General features: G+C 34.1%; 3 protein-coding genes across 3 annotated transcripts; 2 read left to right on the top strand and 1 right to left on the bottom strand.

Annotated features, from left to right (window-relative positions):
• Positions 1-74: 74 nt before the first annotated feature.
• LOC124439895 lies at positions 75-2949 on the bottom strand. The gene is made up of 9 exons (XM_046990177.1): positions 2624-2949; positions 2209-2298; positions 1872-1951; positions 1620-1735; positions 1328-1425; positions 1179-1247; positions 826-884; positions 307-401; positions 75-224 (listed from the first exon to the last, which is right to left on the bottom strand). The coding sequence occupies exons 1-9, from the start codon at positions 2843-2845 to the stop codon at positions 205-207; spliced, it is 849 nt and encodes a 282-aa protein (XP_046846133.1). The 5' UTR covers positions 2846-2949; the 3' UTR covers positions 75-204.
• LOC124439892 (solute carrier family 40 member 1-like) lies at positions 2486-14661 on the top strand. The gene is made up of 6 exons (XM_046990173.1): positions 2486-2554; positions 3092-3229; positions 3375-3466; positions 4337-4496; positions 4755-4979; positions 12959-14661. Exons 1-6 carry the CDS (start codon positions 2533-2535, stop codon positions 14407-14409), a joined length of 2088 nt encoding a protein of 695 aa, XP_046846129.1. The 5' UTR covers positions 2486-2532; the 3' UTR covers positions 14410-14661.
• A 1313-nt stretch (positions 14662-15974) lies between these two features.
• Positions 15975-20922, top strand: LOC124440683 (solute carrier family 40 member 1-like). The gene is made up of 6 exons (XM_046991098.1): positions 15975-16191; positions 16333-16424; positions 18171-18330; positions 18579-18803; positions 19184-20631; positions 20768-20922. Exons 1-6 carry the CDS (start codon positions 16062-16064, stop codon positions 20768-20770), a joined length of 2058 nt encoding a protein of 685 aa, XP_046847054.1. The 5' UTR covers positions 15975-16061; the 3' UTR covers positions 20771-20922.
• Positions 20923-22964: the final 2042 nt, after the last annotated feature.

The raw sequence follows: 22964 nt of genomic DNA, 5'->3' as shown, positions 1-22964 counted from the left end.
CTTTTAGTTAATGATTCTTTGGATGCGATATTCAATAATCTTAACATACAGAATTATGGAAAAGTAAAAAGGCGTTTGTTTTAATTCTTATATTTTAAAAGGTATGTTGACCTAACTATGTAACAATGATGATAACAATTTAATAAAACTGAGAAGTGAGAACCACCATACAAAACTCGTAAAAAATTCGTGAAACTGGAACCTTTAGGTGTGCAACCCATATTCTAGGAATACGAAAGAAAAATTCTCCGTTTACATTACATTAACGACTGACAGGATTCTGCTAGACACTTTGCGTAATAATACCTGTTGAAGTAAAATATCGATTGCATTCAATGTACGATTCTAAGTTTCCAATATCAAAACGTCCAGATTTTAAAGGCGCTGCATAAATTGACACCCTTTATGAATGCAACAAAAGATTTAGTCTGATACACAAAATTTTCACTCAAATTGCGACACCGGGTCATTCCAAAAAAATATGGACACATCCTGAAATTCTGATCTTTAAAATGATGCAAGATTTTCATCGTTTTAAGAAAGCAATTTTAAGTTCGTAAAAAAATTAACTTGAATTTTCAGAACTGCCCAATTTAGATTTTAGAACGATTCAGTTTCAAACTAGACCTGACTAAAAATCTAAAATTTTGGGTCAGGACGTGCAGCTCAAATTAGACTAGAGAACAACGATAATTTTAAAACTATTACCTGTATGTATGTCTGTACGAAAAAAATACCCACCAAAAGAATCGCAAATCTTGGTGCTCACATTCCACAACTAGAGTTTGACTAAAAAACTTTAAATTACAGTATAAAGGCACTCACTTTTTTTGTAAATATTTTATGAAATGTCCAGGAGCATCTTTTTCTTTCATTGGCGCAGTCTAATGCAAATATAAAGTTCAGGTTTTAGCTGGTCTATCACCTTTGCTAACAAAATTTGAATGAAAAGTTTTCAAAATTCAACCAATCTGGCTAGACGTTAGCGTCAGAGTTAAAAGTCTAAGAAATATAGATGAAAAATAGACTTATTTGTCAGAAAACATTTGAGTTTTATGTGTTGTTTTTCAATCGTGTTTCCAATTCCACTATTTTAGGGGAAATTCGCGCACATTTCCAAAACATTGTTTTTTACTTTACAAGTTAGAAAAGCTCTAATAATTCAGATATTTGAGTACATTTTTCACTTTGAGAAATTCAGGAACAAATTGCACAGTGTGTCTTGAGAGAACGTAAAAACAAGGGCACTAAATGAAAAATAGCAATATGGTCTCACGTTCCAATGATAGTTAACAATGGCCTGAAGCCTCAAGCAGTTTCTACTCACAGCCCATCTTGACAAAGTTTCTGATGAGTGTGGTTTTTCCAAAAATGCAACAACTCGATTATTAGCATCTAATTCCAAAATTCCTGCTCTTTTTGTGTCTGTAAAATAATTTTGAGCCAAATATTCTAATTCAGTTATTTACTATGACATATTTCAAAGAGTCTTTTATATATGTTTTTACATTAATCTTTCCTTTTTTTGTACATTTCAACTTCTTTTATCTCAGTGACATGATAAGCTGTCATTCCTGTGACACATCTTTAATAGTTCTATCTGTTTGGTGTGAATTTACCTGAATCTTTGCATTTATAACAAGTAACTAAAGCTCCATCAAAACCTTCTTCATTCTTTTTACTAAATTCTTCAAGAAATATTCTTAAGTCAAAGTCGTGGTAAAACAATGTATCACTGTAAAAAGAAGTGAAATGGATTAATGAAAACAAATTAACATGCCAAAAAAATTGGTTGATTTATTTTAATAATTTTATGTTATGTTCCATGAATCCATTTTATATTACATAATTGGGTCATCTAAGATACATACCCTCCAATTATTAGCACATCATCTTTTATTTCAAATTTATTTATACAAAGATTGATATCTGCAACAGCTCCCAATCTGGTCTATTGAAGGTACTGAACATTAATTAGCAGAAAATTCACAATTTAACATGGAACAGTGACCTAAAATTCTTACACAGACAAGTACATGGACTACAGAAGATTGATTATTGGAGAGGTTGGGCTCATATATATTCATATGCTATTGTACATAACCAAAATTGATTTCAAAAGAAACTAATAAAGTAAAACATTTATGTATGAATATTTCCGCCCTCTTAATCACTGACTTTTCATGAAACCTGGAGTAAGCTTTGTACCTCATTTGTCTGTGTGCCATCATCTAACACTTCAACCTCAGGCCATTCTTTTGCCCACACGGAAAATAGCTTTATGTAGAAATGATTTGTCTATAGTAGAAGCAAAGAATTTTACTATCTGAAAAATTAATTTTTGCACTAGAAAATTCTCTAGTTTGTGTACATTATTAACTATTAATTAGCTTCTTCATTAATGATTAAATCTAACACTAATTTGTGAAACTGCCCATCGCATACTAAACTACTATATTTAATAACAGCCTGAAGGCTATTATTCTATTCTTGCTTTTTTCAATAAAAATTCTATTCGAAAGAAATTCAGAGATGGAGCAAAGTTGCTGGTCAGGTATTGGTAATCCTGGTCTATATGACTGTAGCTTAGCATAGTTTACTTGTATAATTAAATATGACTAACAACGACATAAACTTTAGTGATTTTAATCAGACATTTATCATCGTTATTCTTGCCCATCAAAATGGAAATCTCTTTCATCCATCTTGAAATTAACGATTTTCCTCCAACTGGAACTAGAGGTTTGGGGACATGCATCAAATGCTTGTATTCTTTGCTTGGATCGTTTTCGATATCATTTTGCAGTCGAGTGCCGTAACCCGCTGCTAGAATTATAACTTTCATTTTTAAAAATTCATAATTTTTCTAGAAAACGTGCTTTAAAGTTGTAACTTTAAAGTGCAAAGTTTGTTTTCATAATTTGTTACAACCATACGTTCGATATGGTTAACGACTAACGACGAATGAATACGAGCATTTCCGATTCATTTGTTATTATAAAACTGCATTATTGTAATTGACTTGAAATGTAATATGTTTCTGTATTCGCATATCTTTGCGAGAAGTTTGTATTTTTGCGTTTTACATAAGAATTAAACATGGACAAGCCGTTGCTTAAAGTTGAAGAGGAAGATCAGAAAAGTGTTTCTGGTGATAACTCAACGACTAATGAATTTTCGTTGAGCGACATCGCATCACAACAAGATGCCGACTCCACTTTACATGATGGTATTTATCTCATTGTATTTAAATCTCATTGATCATTTTATATCTGCTGCTAAAGATTGATTTTGGCTTTCTTGTTGCATTAATTTTTATTGACATGATTTGGCATTCATATAATAATCTGTGTGTTTTAAATATTTCTTTACAGCCTCTACCATGCCAAAGAAAGCCAACATAATTGCTCGCTGTGGATTCTCACCAACTGTTTTAATCTGCATCAGTCATGCTTTATCGGCTTGGGTAGAGTATATAGAAAAATCTTTTTTTGTCTTGATATATGGTGTCAAAACAGCTTCGTAATTACTTTGCCAATTTAAATTAAATTGCGTATAATGAATCAGTCTGACATTTCAGAGTGCATTATCTAGTTATTAGCAGTTTCACAAACTGACATTTTATTTATTAAAGACAATTAAACAACTGGTTTGGGTATATGCATTACTTTTCTTCAATTTGACTTCTCATGTTCCCCTTCAGTTGCTTTGCAAATTGCGAAATGCGTTTCATTATTTCCAGTGGCATTGTCAGCCACCCATAAATTAGTGCTATGTAAATTTTTTTTTCATCATTAGCACTTCATTTCTTTAGAAATTTTTTGTTTTTTCGGTGAGTGAATATTCAGATGGTATGTTTTAACTAAGAAACAATTGATTTCAAAAGAACTTAATATGGAAAAGCATGCATATATGAATAAAATCCCCTTCACTTATCAAGTAAGCAAATTTATACATATCTTGTTTGTTGCAAGGAACTTCTAAATATATTTGAATATATACTTCTAAATGTATGCTGTTAATGGCTCATGCTCACCATGTAAAGATGGTATTGTCATAGCCACCAACAAGAAAGAGGCACTGCTCTCCAATAATATTTTCCGAGACTATGGCTTTGCGTGTGCGCAACTAAAAACAATTAAATATATATTTAAAAGCCATATTTACATGGGGGTTGCCCCCCCACCCAACTAAATTATCCTTGCTGGTGTCTTTGGATATTGTTTTGATCATTTTTGAAAATTCAGAAAAAAGTTTTGTCACAGATATGTGCTATAAAATCTACTAAATTAAATTAATTGTGATGCTAAGATGTTGAATGCCTTTCAATTTTTAGGGTGATCGAATGTGGATGTATGCTATTTCAATATTTTTAATTGAACTGACTCCAGGCTCATTTCGTTTTACTGCGCTATATGGTTTAGCTGTGTCATTATGTGTTGTTGCCTTTGGGACACTTGTAGGAAACTGGATCGATATGACACCAAGACTGAAAGGTAAGCCAAACTTTGATTTAGCATTATAGTACACTAACAGTAAGTATATCCATTAAGATTGACAGAAAGTACGGGGAAATTTGATGAATAATATTATCAATGAAATAATGCATTAATATATTATCATTCTACGTTCATCATTATTTTCTGTGTATGAGTTTTGATAAATCAAAGCAAATATAATAAATTATGGCATGTTAACGTCTTATTGTCAACTCATGAATAGTGAAAAGTATTTTATCTTATCCCAATTTATAGCTGCTCGTTTGACACTAATAATTCAAAATAGTTCAGTGGTAGCTTGTGCTGTTGTTGTATTGGTCATGTTTCATCAAAATAAAAGCAGTCCTATGTTTCTCATTTTGGCTGTTGTTTTGGTGCTACTAGCAATTATTGCTAGACTTTCAAGCCTTGGAACTACAATTGCTATTGAGAGGGACTGGGTTGTTGTGATTGCTAAAGAAAATAAATCTATGCTTGCAGGTAAAATGTCTTTAATACAAAGCTATTTGTTTAAAGTATTCTGTATAATAAGTGTGCGTTTATATTTACATATTAGAAGTGTAATTATGAGTGTTACATAGATTACAGTGAGGTGTGATGAACATGAATAAAACTTTTTTATTAACATACATATATATAAACCGTACATCCTGTGTCCCAAGTGCAGGAGTCACCATTTTACTATGGTGATAGCCGGGAGGGCACATTGTTATACACTTTGTATATAATAGATATATGTATATATATGTTGCCTGAAGATCGCCCTACGGCGTGAAACTCCGAGTAGCGACAGCAAACACTTGTCCATTTTATTTCATTTTATATATATATATATATATGATAATGATAAGGATTCTCTGGATTTGTTTTACCAATTTTCAATTTTATTTCAATTTCAATTTCAAATATATATATATATATATACATAAAGATAAAAAGTTTCTCCGATTTTAAATGATTTTTATTGAAATATCATTTAAAATCGAGAAACTTTATCTTTATGTATTCAATGCCTGGATTACAAATTTTCAAACTTATATATATATATATATATATATATATATATAACCGTACATCATGTGTCCCAAGTGCAGGAGTCACCATTTTAATATGGTGATACTGATAGCCGGGAGGGCACATTGTAATTCACTTCGTATATATATATAGAGAGTCTCCACAGTGCTCAAACCTATAAAGGTGAGCTTTGCATATCGCGAACACGGTGAACGTCTCCATATGAGACTCTACACAATCCGACAGTGCTCAAACTACGCACGCGCAGTGAGCGTACACATGGATTGTATTGTAGAGTCACCACAGTGCTCAAACCTATAAAGGTGAGCTTTGCATATATATATATATATAGGAAGTTTTGTTTATTTGAATCTCCGTAAGTACAGTGCTCGATGCTTAAGAGCAGAGCGTAAATATTGATAAGAAGAAGAAAATACACAAAAACTACAATTTCATCCCGACAAGCCTGTTTCGTGATTTCTCACTCTTCAGGGGATAATATTAAATGAATACAAAAGCATATGCTAGATTATATATATAAGAGGAAGTTAGGGTAAAAAATTAAGATAGAATTACATAATATGTTGAGTGTATGGTTACAAATTGGATAAAAGTGCCTTGTGTCTATGGCGACAAGAGGAGATAAGTTCGTTACGTTTGTTGAGTGATGATAGTTGTGGTTGGTAGGTGATAAAGAATTTTTCTTTCAGGCATAGGTTGCATCTTTTGTTGGCGCTGTTGTACGGTTTGCTGTGAGTGATGATGTTCCATGAGATATCGTGAGCGATATTGTTGTCTTTTAGTGTCCATATGTGTTTGCTGAGTTCGGTGGAGTTTCTTAGTTTTTTGTGGCGGAAAGAGGCAGTGTGGTTCCTGTGTCGAGTCTTAAATTCGTTTTCTGTAAGTCCGATGTATGCAGGGGCGGATCTAGGATTTTTCAAACATAAGTCACAAAACGTCGGAGGCGCTCCGCACCTGGGGGGGGTGTCTGAGGCATTCTCCCCTGAGAAATTTTGAATTTCAGAGCCTTGAAAATGCCATTTTCAGCGTTTAGAGCAATACAAAATGTATTTTGTGGGCATCGTTTTTGCGTTAAAGCAACACATTTTGCTTACGTTTTTTTCAAAAAAAATGAAGTGAACAATACTTGAATGTTTTGCCAAATATTTAGGCTCATTAGCATGTCTAGAAACGTAAAATTTATTTTTCAATAATGCTATTCAAAAACAGATATAGTCTTTAAAAATTTCTACCAAGTTGTCAGGCATAGACCCCCCTAGAGACCCCCATTCAAACCTCTATGTAATGAGTTAAGTTAGAAATTTGGTACTACAAGTGACAGTTCATAGATATAGAAAAGCTCAGACTTCAAACCATGCAAGTTTATTGTAACCCTTTACCCATCTCCACATCAGTGCCAGCAAATTCACTTTTTGAGAAAAAACTCAAAAAATTTTTCTGCCAAAGATTAAGCAAAAATTATCAGAGTGAAAATTTGCAGTTAAGGACAGCTTAATGCTATAAATGTTTATTAAGCATTTCACTAGACTATTATCTTCTGTAAGTATATGCAAAGTGTGCTATATAGCAATCACTAGTAGCATTGTATTTGCAAGTACAAACAGAATGTAACTAACATGTCTTTAATTATATAATTACATGAATGTTAAAATTGGTTCATGTGTCATGCTTACTGGTTATGATAAATATCTTTTCATATGATCAAAGCTCGTTTAAAAGTAAATCTGAAATATTTTAGTTTAGAAATTATAATGATCATCAGAAAAATTACCTAGTGAACATGGAAAATACTTTGCTGTTTTGCCAAATTTCAAGGTTTATCTGCATACATAGAAAGACATTTTTATTTTGTAGAAAATGCTTTTCATACATCAATAGCCCTTTGGAATTTATGGCAAACAATCTGGTATGAGCCGTAGATTAACACACCTTTACATCTCTACATGAGGTGTTCAGTTAGAAAAGGGGACAATATGTGACATGGGACAACATTTCATGTATGTGAAATACTAAGGTTTAATTCCATTCCAATCAAATTGTCAAAATAAAAAGCTTCATGGATCAGAAGACTCAAAATCACAGGTTATAGTAAACAGCTTCTCATGTAATCAAAGTTAGTTTTCTCAAATCTTATACAATATGTAGTATAACTGTCCAATGATTGAATGATCATAAACTGAAAAGCCCCAAACATTTGTTTATGATAAAGTAAATAATAGTATGGCGCCTTATGGCTACAGATTTTTTGTCCATTGAAATATATTTGCAGGAATGTAGGATTTCGCTGCCATATAACGGCCACGATTCCCCAAGCACTAAAGAAATCACAGCTAAAAGTCCTTCGGCAACAACAATTTTAGACGCATCAATCTGCTTACCATACGCCATATTGACATAAATCGCATCACACACTCGTATAAATTGACTATGATATATTGCATTCATGCATACATTTCACTTGTCCTTTACTTACGATTTTGGATGTAAATTTCTGCTGATAAAACTCCAAACAATGTTGGCTTTCTTTTAAACATCAATGACTGAAATGTCGCTCGCGAGATCGTCTTTGCCAAGCATTTACAATTTATCCATAAATTTTTCACCCTCTTGAAAAAATTCACAGTTTGGACAGCAGCATTCAGGTCAATATATGAATTTGTAAAAGATTTCCATAAATTTCATCTGATTGTAGTTTAGTTTCTATCATGCTTATAAAAATTACTATGAAACGATCAAACATTCAATTCAGACAGTGAGCATGACTATGTTAGTTCTATCAGTCGAAATCCATCAAACCAACACAATAAAACAAAAATTCAAATGAACCAATTGTAAGATAGCAATTGGACTCCCTTATACGTCCGGCCACCCCTCTTATCGGTCGAGACTGTTCCAGACTGTCCACTGATCTGGCCATTAACCAATAAAATAAGCGTTTTTGGCGTTCATAGATCCTTTATCCGTCGAACCAGTCAAGCCACCCCGGATATCAGTCGGTTATTTCAGGTCAATTAAAATTCAACTGATCTGGTTACCAACGAGATATTCATTGGATTAGTCATTAGTTTTCAATAATAAATAAAGCTGGATTTTAATCACGAAGTAAATGCGATAATAAAGTAAGAATAATTAATGAATTTTTAATTAATCATCATCATCATCAGCCTGTCACGCCACTGCTGGCGGATGGCCTCCACATCTTTCTCCACTCTTCACGGTCTTGGGCTATCTGGGTCCACATGCTGCCCGCTCTCTGCTCGATGTCATCTCTCCATCTCCTTTTTGGTCTTCCCTTGCCTCTTTTCTTGTCCCACGGGGTCCATTCAGTTGTTTTCTTTGCCCATTTATGGTTTTTCATTCGGGCTAGATGTCCTGCCCACTTTCCTTTGGCTTCAATAACTTTCTCAATGACATCCTTCACCTTTGTTCTTGCTCTCAGGTCTTCATTCCGGATCTTATCTCTCCTCGCGACACCGAGCATTGATCTTTCCATACTCCTTTGGGTGATTGCCAGTTTCTCTCTTTGATGGTTGGTAAGTGCCCACGTCTCTGCTCCATAAGTCATTGCTGGTAGTATGACAGTGTCCATGATCTTCCTCTAATTTTTGAATTTCAAACATCAGTCGCGCGACGGATTTGACATACTCTTGATCCGCCCCTGGATATATGTCTCAGTTGTGTTAGTGTCCAAACGTTTGACAGTTGCTTGGTAGATGACAGATGATTGTAGGCAGTTTCCGTTAAGTGGGCAGTTTTGTTTTTGTCGGCAGTTGCATGTTTTAGTTTGTGTATTTTTGTCATTGATGGTGTCATTAGTATTGTCAGGTTCTCTCAATATGCGTTTGTTATGGTTATAATATGTTCCATATTGTTCATGCAGCTGTAACTTAATTTAATTGTGTTGCGGTTAAATAGTTTTCTGAGTTTGTGGTCTATGGGAAAGTGCTTGTCAATTAGTGAAATGAATTTGTAGCCGATGTTTGTGCTGACGTTCTTGCTATATGGTGGGTTGTACCAGAGTATGTTATTTCTAAGTCTGTTTTTCCGTTTCGTAGTAGCGTTCGGGTCATATTTCAGTGTGTAATGATATCCATTTTCGTCAAGTGCTTTTTGGTATGGAGGAATTGCTTGGTCGAATGATGCTCCGTCGGATGATAAGGATGAAAGGCGTTTGTTAATGGTATCGGGTATGTTCTTTGTAATGCTTGGAGGATGGTTGCTTTCGTGGTGGATGTATTGCAAAGAGGTGTTGGGCTTAGTGTAAGGTCGATGGGAAGGATTCTTTAGATTGAACGTGATGTCGAGGAAGTTAATGACTTTTTTGTTAGCTTCGATAGTGATACGCAATCCGTTGTTGTTAAATACGCGGCATATCTCTTTTTTATCCTAACTTCCTCTTGTATATATAAACTTCCTTAATTTTTTACCCTAACTTCCTCTTGTATATATAATCTAGCATATGCTTTTGTATTCATTTAATATTATCCCCTGAAGAGTGAGAAATCACGAAACAGGCTTGTCGGGATGAAATTGTAGTTTTTGTGTATTTTCTTCTTCTTATCAATATTTACGCTCTGCTCTTAAGCATCGAGCACTGTACTTACGGAGATTCAAATAAACAAAACTTCCTATTACGCTCCAATATAAAATTTTGTCGAGCACTGTATGATAATCCGCAATGGAGAAACTAAACTTCAGCTACAGCATCAAGAATATTCCTCTACCATCACCAAATGAATACCTGCAACGACTCATCGAAAAATCTGAATCCTTCCTACGCAATATGCGTTGGAAGGCTTATTTCTTTCTCAACCCGAGAACCACCACAGCTTCTAAAGACACCTATGTTTTCAAGAGCACAAAAAACCCTCCACCGATTGACGACTTAAAACAATTCGAAAACGACATGATGAAGATGATCCAATCAGTAAAATTTAAAAAAGTACACAGCGCATTTCTCACCGAAATAAAAGACAACACCACAGCCATCAAACACGAAAAAAAGCTACTTATCGCAGCCGACAAAACAACAAACTTCTACAAACTAGACAAGCCAGCATACAACGACCTCCTACAACAAAATATCACGAAATCATACAAGAAAATAAACGTCGACGCAATACAAGCCATCCACACCGAAGACAAAAATATCACATCACAACTGGGTATATCTGACAGAGTAGACTCCACCGCTAACAAAGACGCATTCATAACACTCAAAGATCACAAACCGAACTTCGCAAATAAAACCCACCTGCCGACTAATCAACCCGACGAAATCTGAAATTGGAAAAATTAGCAAAAAAATACTTGACAGAATAAACAACAATACCATAAAAGCCACTTCGCTGAACCAATGGAAAACTCATCATCTGTCGTCAAGTGGTTCAACAAAATCTCAACTTCATATCTTTCGACATTGTAGACTTCTACCCGTCTATCAACCAAGCACTCCTATCAACCATACCTCTTAAACAAAGCACTTGATTTCGCCTCAACCCACTACAACATTACAAAGCAAGAGAGAAACATTATCATACATGCCAAGAATTCATACCTCATTCACAACCAACAACCCTGGCAAAAGAAACACAACTCCACATTCGACGTGACAATGGGCAGCTTCGACGGCGCCGAGACATGCGAACTTGTAGGAAGCTATCTCCTCTCACAAATACAACACATCATCACTAACATAGGACTCTATCGCGACGACAGACTAGCCAATACTAAAGCAACACCTAAAGAAACAGAAAAAATTAAAAAAGAGACATGCCGCGTATTTAACAACAACGGATTGCGTATCACTATCGAAGCTAACAAAAAAGTTATTAACTTCCTCGACATCACGTTCAATCTAAAGAATTCTTCCCATCGACCTTACACTTAAGCCCAACACCTCTTTGCAAACATTAGCATTACAAAGAACATACCCGATACCATTAACAAACGCCTTTCATCCTTATCATCCGACGGAGCATCATTCGACCAAGCAATTCCTCCATACCAAAAAGCACTTGACGAAAATGGATATCATTACACACTGAAATATGACCCGAACGCTACTACGAAACGGAAAAACAGACTTAGAAATAACATACTCTGGTACAACCCACCATACAGCAAGAACGTCATCACAAACATCGGCTACAAATTCATTTCACTAATTGACAAGCACTTTCCCATAGACCACAAACTCAGAAAACTATTTAACCGCAACACAATTAAATTAAGTTACAGCTGCATGAACAATATGGAACATATTATTAATAACCATAACAAACGCATATTGAGAGAACCTGACAATACTAATGACACCATCAATGACAAAAATACACAAACTAAAACATGCAACTGCCGACAAAAACAAAACTGCCCACTTAACGGAAACTGCCTACAATCATCTGTCATCTACCAAGCAACTGTTAAACGTTTGGACACTAACACAACTGAGACATACATCGGACTTACAGAAAACGAATTTAAGACTCGACACAGGAACCACACTGCCTCTTTCCGCCACAAAAAACTAAGAAACTCCACCGAACTCAGCAAACACATATGGACACTAAGAGACAACAACATCGCTCACGATATCTCATGGAACATCATCACTCACAGCAAACCGTACAACAGCGCCAACAAAAGATGCAACCTATGCCTGAAAGAAAAATTCTTTATCACCTACCAACCACAACTATCATCACTCAACAAACGTAACGAACTTATCTCCTCTTGTCGCCATAGACACAAGGCACTTTAATCCAATTTGTAACCATACACTCAACATATTATGTAATTCTATCTTAATTTTTTACCCTAACTTCCTCTTGTATATATAATCTAGCATATGCTTTTGTATTCATTTAATATTATCCCCTGAAGAGTGAGAAATCACGAAACAGGCTTGTCGGGATGAAATTGTAGTTTTTGTGTATTTTCTTCTTATCAATATATATATATATATAATTGAAAATAATATAAATAATAATATAATAATAATAATAATAATAATATAATAATAATATAATAATAATATAATAATATAATAATAATAATATAATAATAATAATATAATAATATAATAATAATAATAATAATATAATAATATAATATATGTGGCATTGAGCACTCTATCCGTGCGATTTTGTTTGCGATAGTTTCTATCACAAAATCCCATATATATATATATATATATATATATTGATTTTCTATATTACCTAGTTTAAGTTACTTTTTTATGAATGGGATTTTAATTGACTGTGTCTATTACACATTTCGTGGGATATTGTTAAGATTGAAGTTGCCTGAATAATCCAAGGAAAAACTACTTAAGTTTTGTTATTTTGAAGATTTTCATGTGTTAGAAATAGCTACATTTTATGATTGGACGGCATTAAAATTTCCTCCATCATTTTTTACAGGTACAAATTCCACATTGCGACGCATTGATTTGACGTGTAATATTCTGGCACCTGTTTTAACCGGCTTGGTTTTAAGCTTTGGATCCAATTTCTTAGGAGTGCTTTTTATTGCTAGTTGGAATGTACTATCAGCATTTGTTGAATACACCATGTTAACATCAGTTTACTACTCCTGTCCTGCTCTTGCAAACAAATTAATTGACGCTAATCGACTTAATGATGACGTTAATGTTTCTAATCCTGATCTTGACAATATAGATCTCTCTGTCGAAGACACTAAGGATGGAACTGTCCTGGTGCGTAATTTTAAAAATTCGCTTAGTTTTTTCAAGAATTGCGGTGTTGTTGAAAAGTTCCTCTCTCGAGTTCGTGTTCTTGTTCTCGGCATAAAAATTTTTTTTCAACAGCGTGTTGCCTTCGCAGGAGTCGGCTTGGCTTGCTTGTATTTGACTGTTCTAGGTTTTGACAGTATTACTACTGCTTATGCGTACTCACAGCATGTGAGCCCCCTTACCCTTGGATTACTGACTGCCGCTGGCGCTCTCACTGGAATTTTTGGTACTTTCTTGTTTCCAATTTTTCGAAAAATATTTGGCCTTGATAAGACAGGACTCATCTCGAACTCGATTCAACTATTCTTTTTGATGTTTTGTGTTGCATCTATCTGGGCACCAGGACATTCTGGACACTTACTTGACCCTCACTATCATCATCATTCAAATAGACATGAAAAGATACAAGGAGAGAGGTGTTTGAATGTTTCAAATTCACCTACTGTACGTATAAATATGCATTCAACTCCAACTACAAGCTTGGCCTCAGATTTCCCCTTGCCTTCATCTGCGTTAATTAACATGTCATTATTGCCAAATAAAGCACTGTCGACAATTTCGCAGATTAAACCTACACGAACTTTTTCATCCTTTGTTTCAATTACAAAGACTAATGTTCCTGGGTGTGGAAACATTACTTCAAAAAATTCTACAAAAACGGTAAACAATGAACAGAACTCGCTAATTTCTCTTGTCTTCTTAATGGGTGGGATAGTGATGTCGAGAATAGGATTATGGATGACAGACTTGACGATTACTCAACTTTTTCAAGAAAACGTACATGAAAGCGAACGAGGTATTGTAAGTGGTGTTCAAAACTCTTTCAATAGCATTATGGATGTTGCACATTTTGTCATGGTTATAGTTGCACCAAAGCCAGAACAATTTAGCGTATTGATTCTAATATCTGTTGCAATGGTGACGCTTGGCTTAATGTTTTATTGTCTCTTTGCGTGGAATCACCGAAGTGAATTAAGTCTTATCCGTCAGAGTTCAAGTAACAACTCAATCGAAGGTGCTTCGCAAAGATTAAGAGATGAAAGTAGACGAAATTCGACTTCAAGTGCCCCGAGTGAAATTCTGAATTTAGAGAACGATAATTATTCTCTACAATCCTAGTGAAAACTGTTGTCACTTTGTAGTTGTTTTTAAAGGTGCCCAAAAGATAAAATTATCGTCTATCTAACATAAAAATAGACTAATACTTCTTTGTTGATAGCTTAACATACAAAGTTGGAACTCGTACTTTACTTAATATAATTTATAATATTGGCAAATATATCTACAAATCATGACTGAATGATTCTAAGTGTAAACGTAATCGTTCTAGTACATCATCAATCAATTTTAGCAAATATATTTTGAATGATACATTATTGAGCTGCTTTCTTGAAAAAAGTAGCTGTCTATCTAAGTTAATTTACAATTCATTGGTGCAGCCTAGTCATGCTGTAGAGAGGAATTCTGAAACGCAAAATGGGAAATTGCTCAGTAGCTCAAAATTTAAAGGTTAAATTTCAACCAAGAGTAATATCATAGCAAAATCACAATAAGTCTGTTCAGTTTTCTCAATGTGAGTGGTGAAATTGGCTTCTTAAGTGTCTCTGCGGGCCGGATTGAGAGTCCCAACGGGCCGCATCTGGCCCGCGGGCCGTAGTTTGGAGACCCCTGCCATAGTCGATAGTCCGTCATGAACTAAATAGCTGGGTAACGGTTTGTTAAATTTAACTACGGATTAGCACAGAATTGGCGCAAGAAACGCCAAAAATGAAATAATACAACAAAAAATTTGTTCTGTCAGCTTGCGCCACTATTTATCGTGAGATTTTTCTGTCTTGTCGTGAGACCGTGAGATTGAACTGAAAACCGTGAGCCTCACGACAAAATCGTGAGACTTGAGAGGTCTGCTACATCCATGTATTTTTGCAAACGAAGGCCCATAAATAATAAAACTACACTGTAGAATTTTTTAAACATGGCCATATTGTAGATATTTTTATTGTTTATAACATATCCAAAATCTGGAGATGGCACAAAAATATAAAGTTTAGTAAAGAACCGGAATTCTTAACTTAATTATGTAAGATTATCTTAATTATGTAAGATTATTACGCGCATTCGTGTTCACCGATTTTGTCGATGATTGTCTACAACTTATTTTTTTGTGCACTCTCTAGATTTTCTATATGTTTTAAACAATGTAAATATCTAGAATATGGCCAAGCTTAAAAAAATTCTACCATGTTGTTTTTTATTTATAGGCCTTTGTTTGCAAAATTACATGGATATCGGAAGTTAATTATACAAGATTATATTACGCGCATTCGTGTCACCTAATTTTGTCGATGATTTTCTACAACTTATTTTTTTGTGCACTCTCCAGATTTTGGATATATTTTAGACAATATAAATATCTACAATATGGAAAAGGTTAAAAAAATTCTACCATGTAGTTTATAAATTATACGCTAAATAAGAGAAATGAAAAGTACACTGTAACATAAAGCTAAGTGTTTTCTTCAATTTCTTGACTTTTATACTTTTTTTGTGATGTTTAAGGACAGTAAAATATTAATAAATAGCTAAGAATTGTTTTTTCTGTTGTATTTGATAGAAAACGTGTTTTAAAGACGATTTTTCAATTTATCATTTTGAATGATAAATTTTAGTTGATTGTGGTACCCGATGGGGTGCCAATGTCACAGTAGTTTTCTGTATTCGCATTTCATTGCGAGAAGTTTGTATTATTGCGTTTTACATAAGAATTAACCATGAACGAGCCGTTGCTTAAAGTTGAAGAGGAAGATCAGAAAAGTGGTTCTGGTGATAACTCAACGACTAATGAATTTTCGTTGAGAGACATCGCATCACAACAAGATGCCGACTCCACTTTACATGATGGTATTTATCATTGTATTTAAATGTCATTGATCATTTTAAATCTGCAGTTAAAGATGGATTTGGGCTTTCTTGTTGCATTAATTTTTATTGACATGATTTGGCATTCATATAATTCTGTGTGTTTTAAATATTTCTTTACAGCCTCTACCATGCCAAAGAAAGCAAACATAATTGCTCGCTGTGGATTCTCACCAACTGTTTTAATCTGCATCAGTCATGCTTTATCAGCTTGGGTAGAGTATAAAGAAAATCTTTTTTTGTGTTTATATATGGTGTCAAAACAGCTTCGTAATTACTTTGGCAATTTAAATTAAATTGCGTATAATGAATCAGTCTGACATTTCAGAGTGCATTGTCTAGTTATTAGCAGTTCCACAAACTGACATTTTATTTATAAAAGACAGTTAGACCACTAGTTTGTGTATATGCATTACATTTTTTCAATTTGACTTCTCATGTTCCCCTCCAGTGGCATTGTCAGCCACCCATAAATTAGTGCTTTGTAAATTTTTTCATCATTAGCACTTTTCATCTCTTTAGAAATTTATTGTTTTTTCAGTGAGAGAATATTCAGATGTGAACAAATGTGTGGGGGCAGGCAGCATGCTGTGCCACTGCTCTGGCTAAATTCAGTCGAGTGAAGGGGCAATGTTCATGCAGTGTGCGAATTAGTTCAGAGAAAACGATGTGCATTTTTTTTGACAAAAGTGTTTCTTTAGAGGCATAATCAAATCGATATTACGTTAATTATTATATAGCGCTATTTGCTAAATTAATGTTTTTAGACGTGAACAAATTCATATGATTTACGACAGTGTTTTTCGTTACAACCGCTTATCCAGTCACAAATGTATGAGAGAAATTTTTTGCGCGTGTTATTCTCTCCTCTTTTTTGTGCAAACTTTACAGCGCAATAAATTCATCACTTGGCCATCATCCTAGTAATCAAACGAGTCAGCATTTGATCTTTCCATCCATTTTTTTACTGTATTAACTTTGCTGGTAGCTACAACCTTTCGACGAAAATGGCAAGAAAGACAAAAGTGAAAAGAGAATAACCGAATATACTTTTGTTTTCTGATTATTAACAGTAACATCCTTGATGTTTACTTACAATAAAAAACATCATATTTATGTCATATTACAAGCAAATGTAAAAGCAAAAAGTATGGCTGATCATGGTTGCCAGTTTGGCTTGATATTTTGAGCCAAACTTGGCTTCTTTTTCTCACGTTAGGCTTATTTAAAATCAAAATTCCATTTGGTTTATTTTTCAAATTTGGCTTATTTAAGTTTTTTTTTGCCTTCATTTAAGAATCAAAATCAAAATGTTTTCTGATTTTACTGAAAATACTCAAAATAGCTATGATGCCAAAAACAGTACGTAACGGTTTACAAAACAACCCAAATGCAAAAATTGACATTAATAATGTATTACACCCCTATTGTCATAAGCATATAAGCACCATGTATGTTGACTGTTGACAGACTTCCCAGTCTCAAAGTGACAACATCTTTAAAATTTAATGACTTTGTGTCAACATGGCCTAAGATTTTAATGTCATGATGCGCACTCGTTCATAAAGTAAAGATCAGTAAAGATTAAACTTTTTTCAATTTATGTGGTAGTTAGTAATAATCAATAAAGAAGTTTTTGCATATCGTTTGAAAAAGTGATGTGCAATTGTTTTCATTTTAGCTACAACAATGTGCAAATTGCACATTGCACACTGTTAATTCGCACAATGATTTTGGCTTTGCATGTGCGCAACTGAAAACAATTAAATTTATATTTAAAAGCCATTTTTACATGGGGGTTGCCCCCCCACCCAACTAAATTATCCTTGCTGGTGCCTTTGGATATTGTTTTGATCATTTTTGAAAATTCAGAAAAAAGTTGTGTCACAGACATGTGCAATGAAATCTACGAAATTATATTAATTGTGATGCTAAGATGTTGAATGCCTTTCAATTTTTAGGGTGATCGAATGTGGATGTATGCTATTTCAATATTTTTAATTAAACTGACACCAGGCTCATTTCGTTTTACTGCGCTATATGGTTTAGCTGTGTCATTGTTTGTTGTTGCCTTTGGGACACTTGTAGGAAACTGGATCGATATGACACCAAGACTGAAAGGTAAGCCAAAATGTGATTTAGCATTATAGTACATTAACAATAAGTATATCCATTAAGATTGACGGAAAGTACAGGGAAATTTGATGAATAATGTTATCAATGAAATAATGCATTAATATATTATCATTCTACATTCATCATTATTTTCTGTGTATGAATTTTGATAAATCAAAGCAAATATGACAAATTATGGCGTGATTGTCAACTCATGAATAGTGCAAACTGTTTTATCTTATCCTAATTTATAGCTGCCCGTTTGACAATAATAATTCAAAATAGTTCAGTGGTAGCTTGTGCTGTTGTTGTATTGGTCATGTTTCATCAAAATAAAAGCAGTCCTATCTTTCTCATTTTGGCTGTTGTTTTGGTGCTACTAGCAATTATTGCTAGACTTTCAAGCCTTGGAACTACAATTGCTATTGAGAGAGACTGGGTTGTTGTGATTGCTAAAGAAAATAAATCTATGCTTGCAGGTAAAATGTAATAGCTTTAATACAAAGCTATTTGTTTAAAGTATTCTGTATAATAAGTGTGCGTTTATATTTACATATTAGAAGTGTAATTATGAGTGTTACGTAGATTACAGTGAGGTGTGATGAACATGAATAAAACTTTTTTATATACATATATATATTTTGATTTTGTATATTACCTAGTTTAAGTTACTTTTTTATGAATGGGATTTTAATTGACTGTGTCTATTACACATTTTGTGGGATATTGTTAAGATTGAAGTTGCCTTAATAATCTAAGGAAGAACTTACGTTTTGTTATTTTGAAGATTTTCATGTGTTTGAAATAGCTACATTTTATGATTGAGCAGCATTAAAATTTCGTCCATCATTTTTTACAGGTACAAATTCCACATTGCGACGCATTGATTTAACGTGTAATATTCTGGCACCTGTTTTAACTGGCTTGGTTTTAAGCTTTGGATCCGATTTCGTAGGAGTGCTTTTTATTGCTAGTTGGAATGTACTATCCGCATTTGTTGAATACACCATGATAACATCAGTTTACTACTCCTGTCCTGCTCTTGCAAACAAAGTAATTGACGCTAATCGACTTAATGATGACGTTAATGTTTCTAATCCTGATCTTGACAATATAGATCTCTCTGTCGAAGACACTAAGGATAGAACTGGCCTGGTGCGTGATTTTAAAAATTCGCATACTTTTTTCAAGAATTGCGCTGTTCTTGTAAAAAAGCTCCGCTCTCGAGTTCGTGTCCTTGTTCTCGGCATAAAAATTTTTTTTCAACAGCGTGTTGCCTTCGCAGGAGTCGGCTTGGCTTGCTTGTATTTGACTGTTCTAGGTTTTGACAGTATTACTACTGCTTATGCGTACTCACAGCATGTGAGCCCTCTTACCCTTGGATTACTGACTGCCGCTGGCGCTCTCACTGGAATTTTTGGTACTTTCTTGTTTCCAATTTTTCGAAAAATATTTGGCCTTGATAAGACAGGACTCATCTCGAACTCGATCCAACTATTCTTTTTGATGTTTTGTGTTGCATCTATCTGGGCACCAGGTCATTCTGGACACTTACTTGACCCTCGCTATCATCATCATTCAAATAGACATGAAAAGATACAAGAGAGGTGTTTGAATGTTTCAAATTCACCTACTGTACGTATAAATATGCATTCAACTCTAATTACTAGCTCGGCCTCAGATTTCCCCTTGCCTTCTTCTGCGTTAATTAACATGTCATTATTGCCAAATAAAGCACTGTCGACAATTTCGCGGATTAAACCTACACGAACTTTTTCATCCTTTGCTACAATCACAAAAACTAATGTTACTGGGTGTGGAAACATTACTTCAAAAAATTCGACAAAAACGATAAACAATGAACAGAACTCGATAATTTCTCTTGTCTTCTTAATGGGTGGAATAGTGATGTCGAGAATAGGATTATGGATGACAGACTTGACGATTACTCAACTTTTTCAAGAAAACGTACATGAAAGCGAACGAGGTATTGTAAGTGGTGTTCAAAACTCTTTCAATAGCATTATGGATGTTGCACATTTTGTCATGGTTACAGTTGCACCAAGACCAGAGCAATTTGGCGTATTGATTCTAATATCTGTTGCAATGGTGGCGCTTGGCTTAATGTTTTATTGTCTCTTTGCGTGGAATCACCGAAGTGAATTAAGTCTTACCCGTAGGAGTTCAAGTTACGACCCAATCGAAGGTGCTTCGCAAATATTAAGAGATGAAAGTAGACGAAATTCGACTTCAAGTGCCCCGAGTGAAATTCTGAATGTAGAGAAAGATAATTATTCTCTACAATCCTAGCGAAAACTGTTGTCACTTTGTATGTTAAGCTATCAACAAAGAAGTATTAGTCTATTGTTATGTTAGATAGAAGATAATTTTATCTTTAAAGGTGCCTAAAAGGACTAATACAAATAGACTAATACTTTGTTGATAGCTTAACATACAAAGTTGGAACTCGTATTTTACTTAATAAAATTTATAATATTGGCAAATATATCTACAAATCAAGACTGAATTATTCTAAGTGTAAGCGTAATCATTTTAGTACATCATCAATCAATTTTGGCAAATATATTTTTAATGATACATTATTGAGCTGCTTTCTTGAAAAAAGTAACTGTCTGTCTAAGTTAATTTACAATTCCTTGGTGCAGCCTAGTCATGCTTTAGCTGTAGAGAGAGATTCTGAAACACAAAATAGAAATTGCTCAGTAGCTCAGATTTTTCTAAATAAATGCATTGGAAAGAATTTGTCACATGATTTTGCTCAATTATAGAAGTAAACTATAATGAACATCAAATGATCATGAATAGCCCTGCACTGCCATATACTGACGCATTTGTCGCAAGCTATCAGCAGAGTAGTACTCCGTTGTCAACAGTCAATAATTTTAATAAATACAAACAATTATTGGATGAGGCCACAGTATAGATACATACAGTAGTCTCACTCCACTGTGCAACTCGGTGCTGTATATTTAATTAGATTACTGGCTGCGGCTAGCCATCTCTGCCCTCCTATTGGCTGAAAAAAGCAATTGACTGGCTGCCACTATGCTAATCACATGCATAATAAGATATGCACTTCACAAAAAATTTCTATAGAGTGGGACTACTGTTTGTTTCTATACTGTTATGAGGCTGAGCATTTGTGTAATAAAACATAGTTCATATTATTACTGTTATCAAATAGAATTATACCTAAGGAATCACACTTCCACAAGTGTGTGTGAGAATGAGGAAATGTTCATTCTTATTACAAATACGTATTTTTGAGAAAGATAAAGAGCAAAAAGTGTGAGCAATCCTGTGGATTTTCTTAGGCAAAGATTTCACGAAACGACAAAAAGTGTCGACCGCCAGTATACGTTGAACAGGCCAGCAATTGCTTCCAATATGAGTAATGGCCAGGCACAGCCGAAGTTTAACATTGCGTTTGTTACACAGGAAAAACTTGAAAAAAATAAAAGAAAGATATGCGAATCACATGATATCAAAAGTCACGCAGATCTTAAAGAATTTTAGTAAACAAAAACATTCTTACTTTATAGTTGGAGTATATATCCTATCCTCAAACGTTTATATTACTGCCTTGAATTCTAACATTGGTATAAGTGCAAGTATACTTTGGTTGGTATAGCTTTCCTGTATTCTAATATTAGTCTAGCTGTCCAGTCTGTCCTGTATTCAAAAGCTGGTGTAACTGTCCTGGGTTCTAACACTGATGTAATTGTCCAATATACTAACATTGGTGTAACAGTTCAGTAATATATCGTTTGTATAACTGCCCTGTATTTTAATGTTGGTATAACTGTCCTATGTTCCTACTTTGCCATGACTGTCCAATCTTCTAAAATTGGTACAACTGTCCTATGTTCTATTATTGGTATGACTGTCCAATATTCTAATTTTGGTATATTTGTATTTAATCTTTGAGATGACTTTCCAGTACTCTCATATTGGTGTAACTTCCCTGTATTCTGTGGCTGATAGAACTTCATTGTATTCGGTGTGCCTACATTTATTTTACTTTTTGACCTAAGAAATTAGTCTAATCTATGTAGTAATGTGTTTCCTGCATTACTTGTAAACTAGCAAGAGAGCTATGGACGACAATTGTCCATTACAACGCATTGATATAGTTCCATTTCTGCCTGTTTAGGTTGATCTGTCTTCTTCCGTCTTAAAAAATATCGCTGGTTTCCTCCACCTTGGTGACAATAACGTTAAATCAAGATACAACGCAAGCGTAAACGTGATTTGTGAACAATTGAAACAATCTAGATCGTAGACCCATCCTTATGTTTGTGATAAAATTAACGAAAATTCCAATTTTGCCTCTTTGTGCTTGTACAGATGAGGTATGTGTCATGATGAATATTTAATTTTAAAGCAACATTTCATGAATTTAGTTTTGTGAAGGAATGGAAATTAATAATTAATGACTGTTTGTTAAATATTTCATGGAATCATGGGAGCAAAAAGTAGTTGTCAGTGGTAACCATAAGTTATTCGTAACTCGTTCATATGTTCTAAGTAACTCATTTTCAAATTATTGATAACTCGTTGGTATGTTAGGTAACTCCTATAATTTTTCTGGGTCTCCTGATTTGATGCCTATTCCTTTC

The sequence above is a fragment of the Xenia sp. Carnegie-2017 genome, unplaced genomic scaffold (genome assembly GCF_021976095.1).
Source record: "Xenia sp. Carnegie-2017 unplaced genomic scaffold, XeniaSp_v1 HiC_scaffold_2, whole genome shotgun sequence".
Lineage (NCBI taxonomy): Eukaryota > Metazoa > Cnidaria > Anthozoa > Malacalcyonacea > Xeniidae > Xenia > Xenia sp. Carnegie-2017.
The sequence above is the reverse complement of the archived record's forward strand: the minus strand, read 5'-3'. Positions and strand labels throughout refer to the sequence as shown.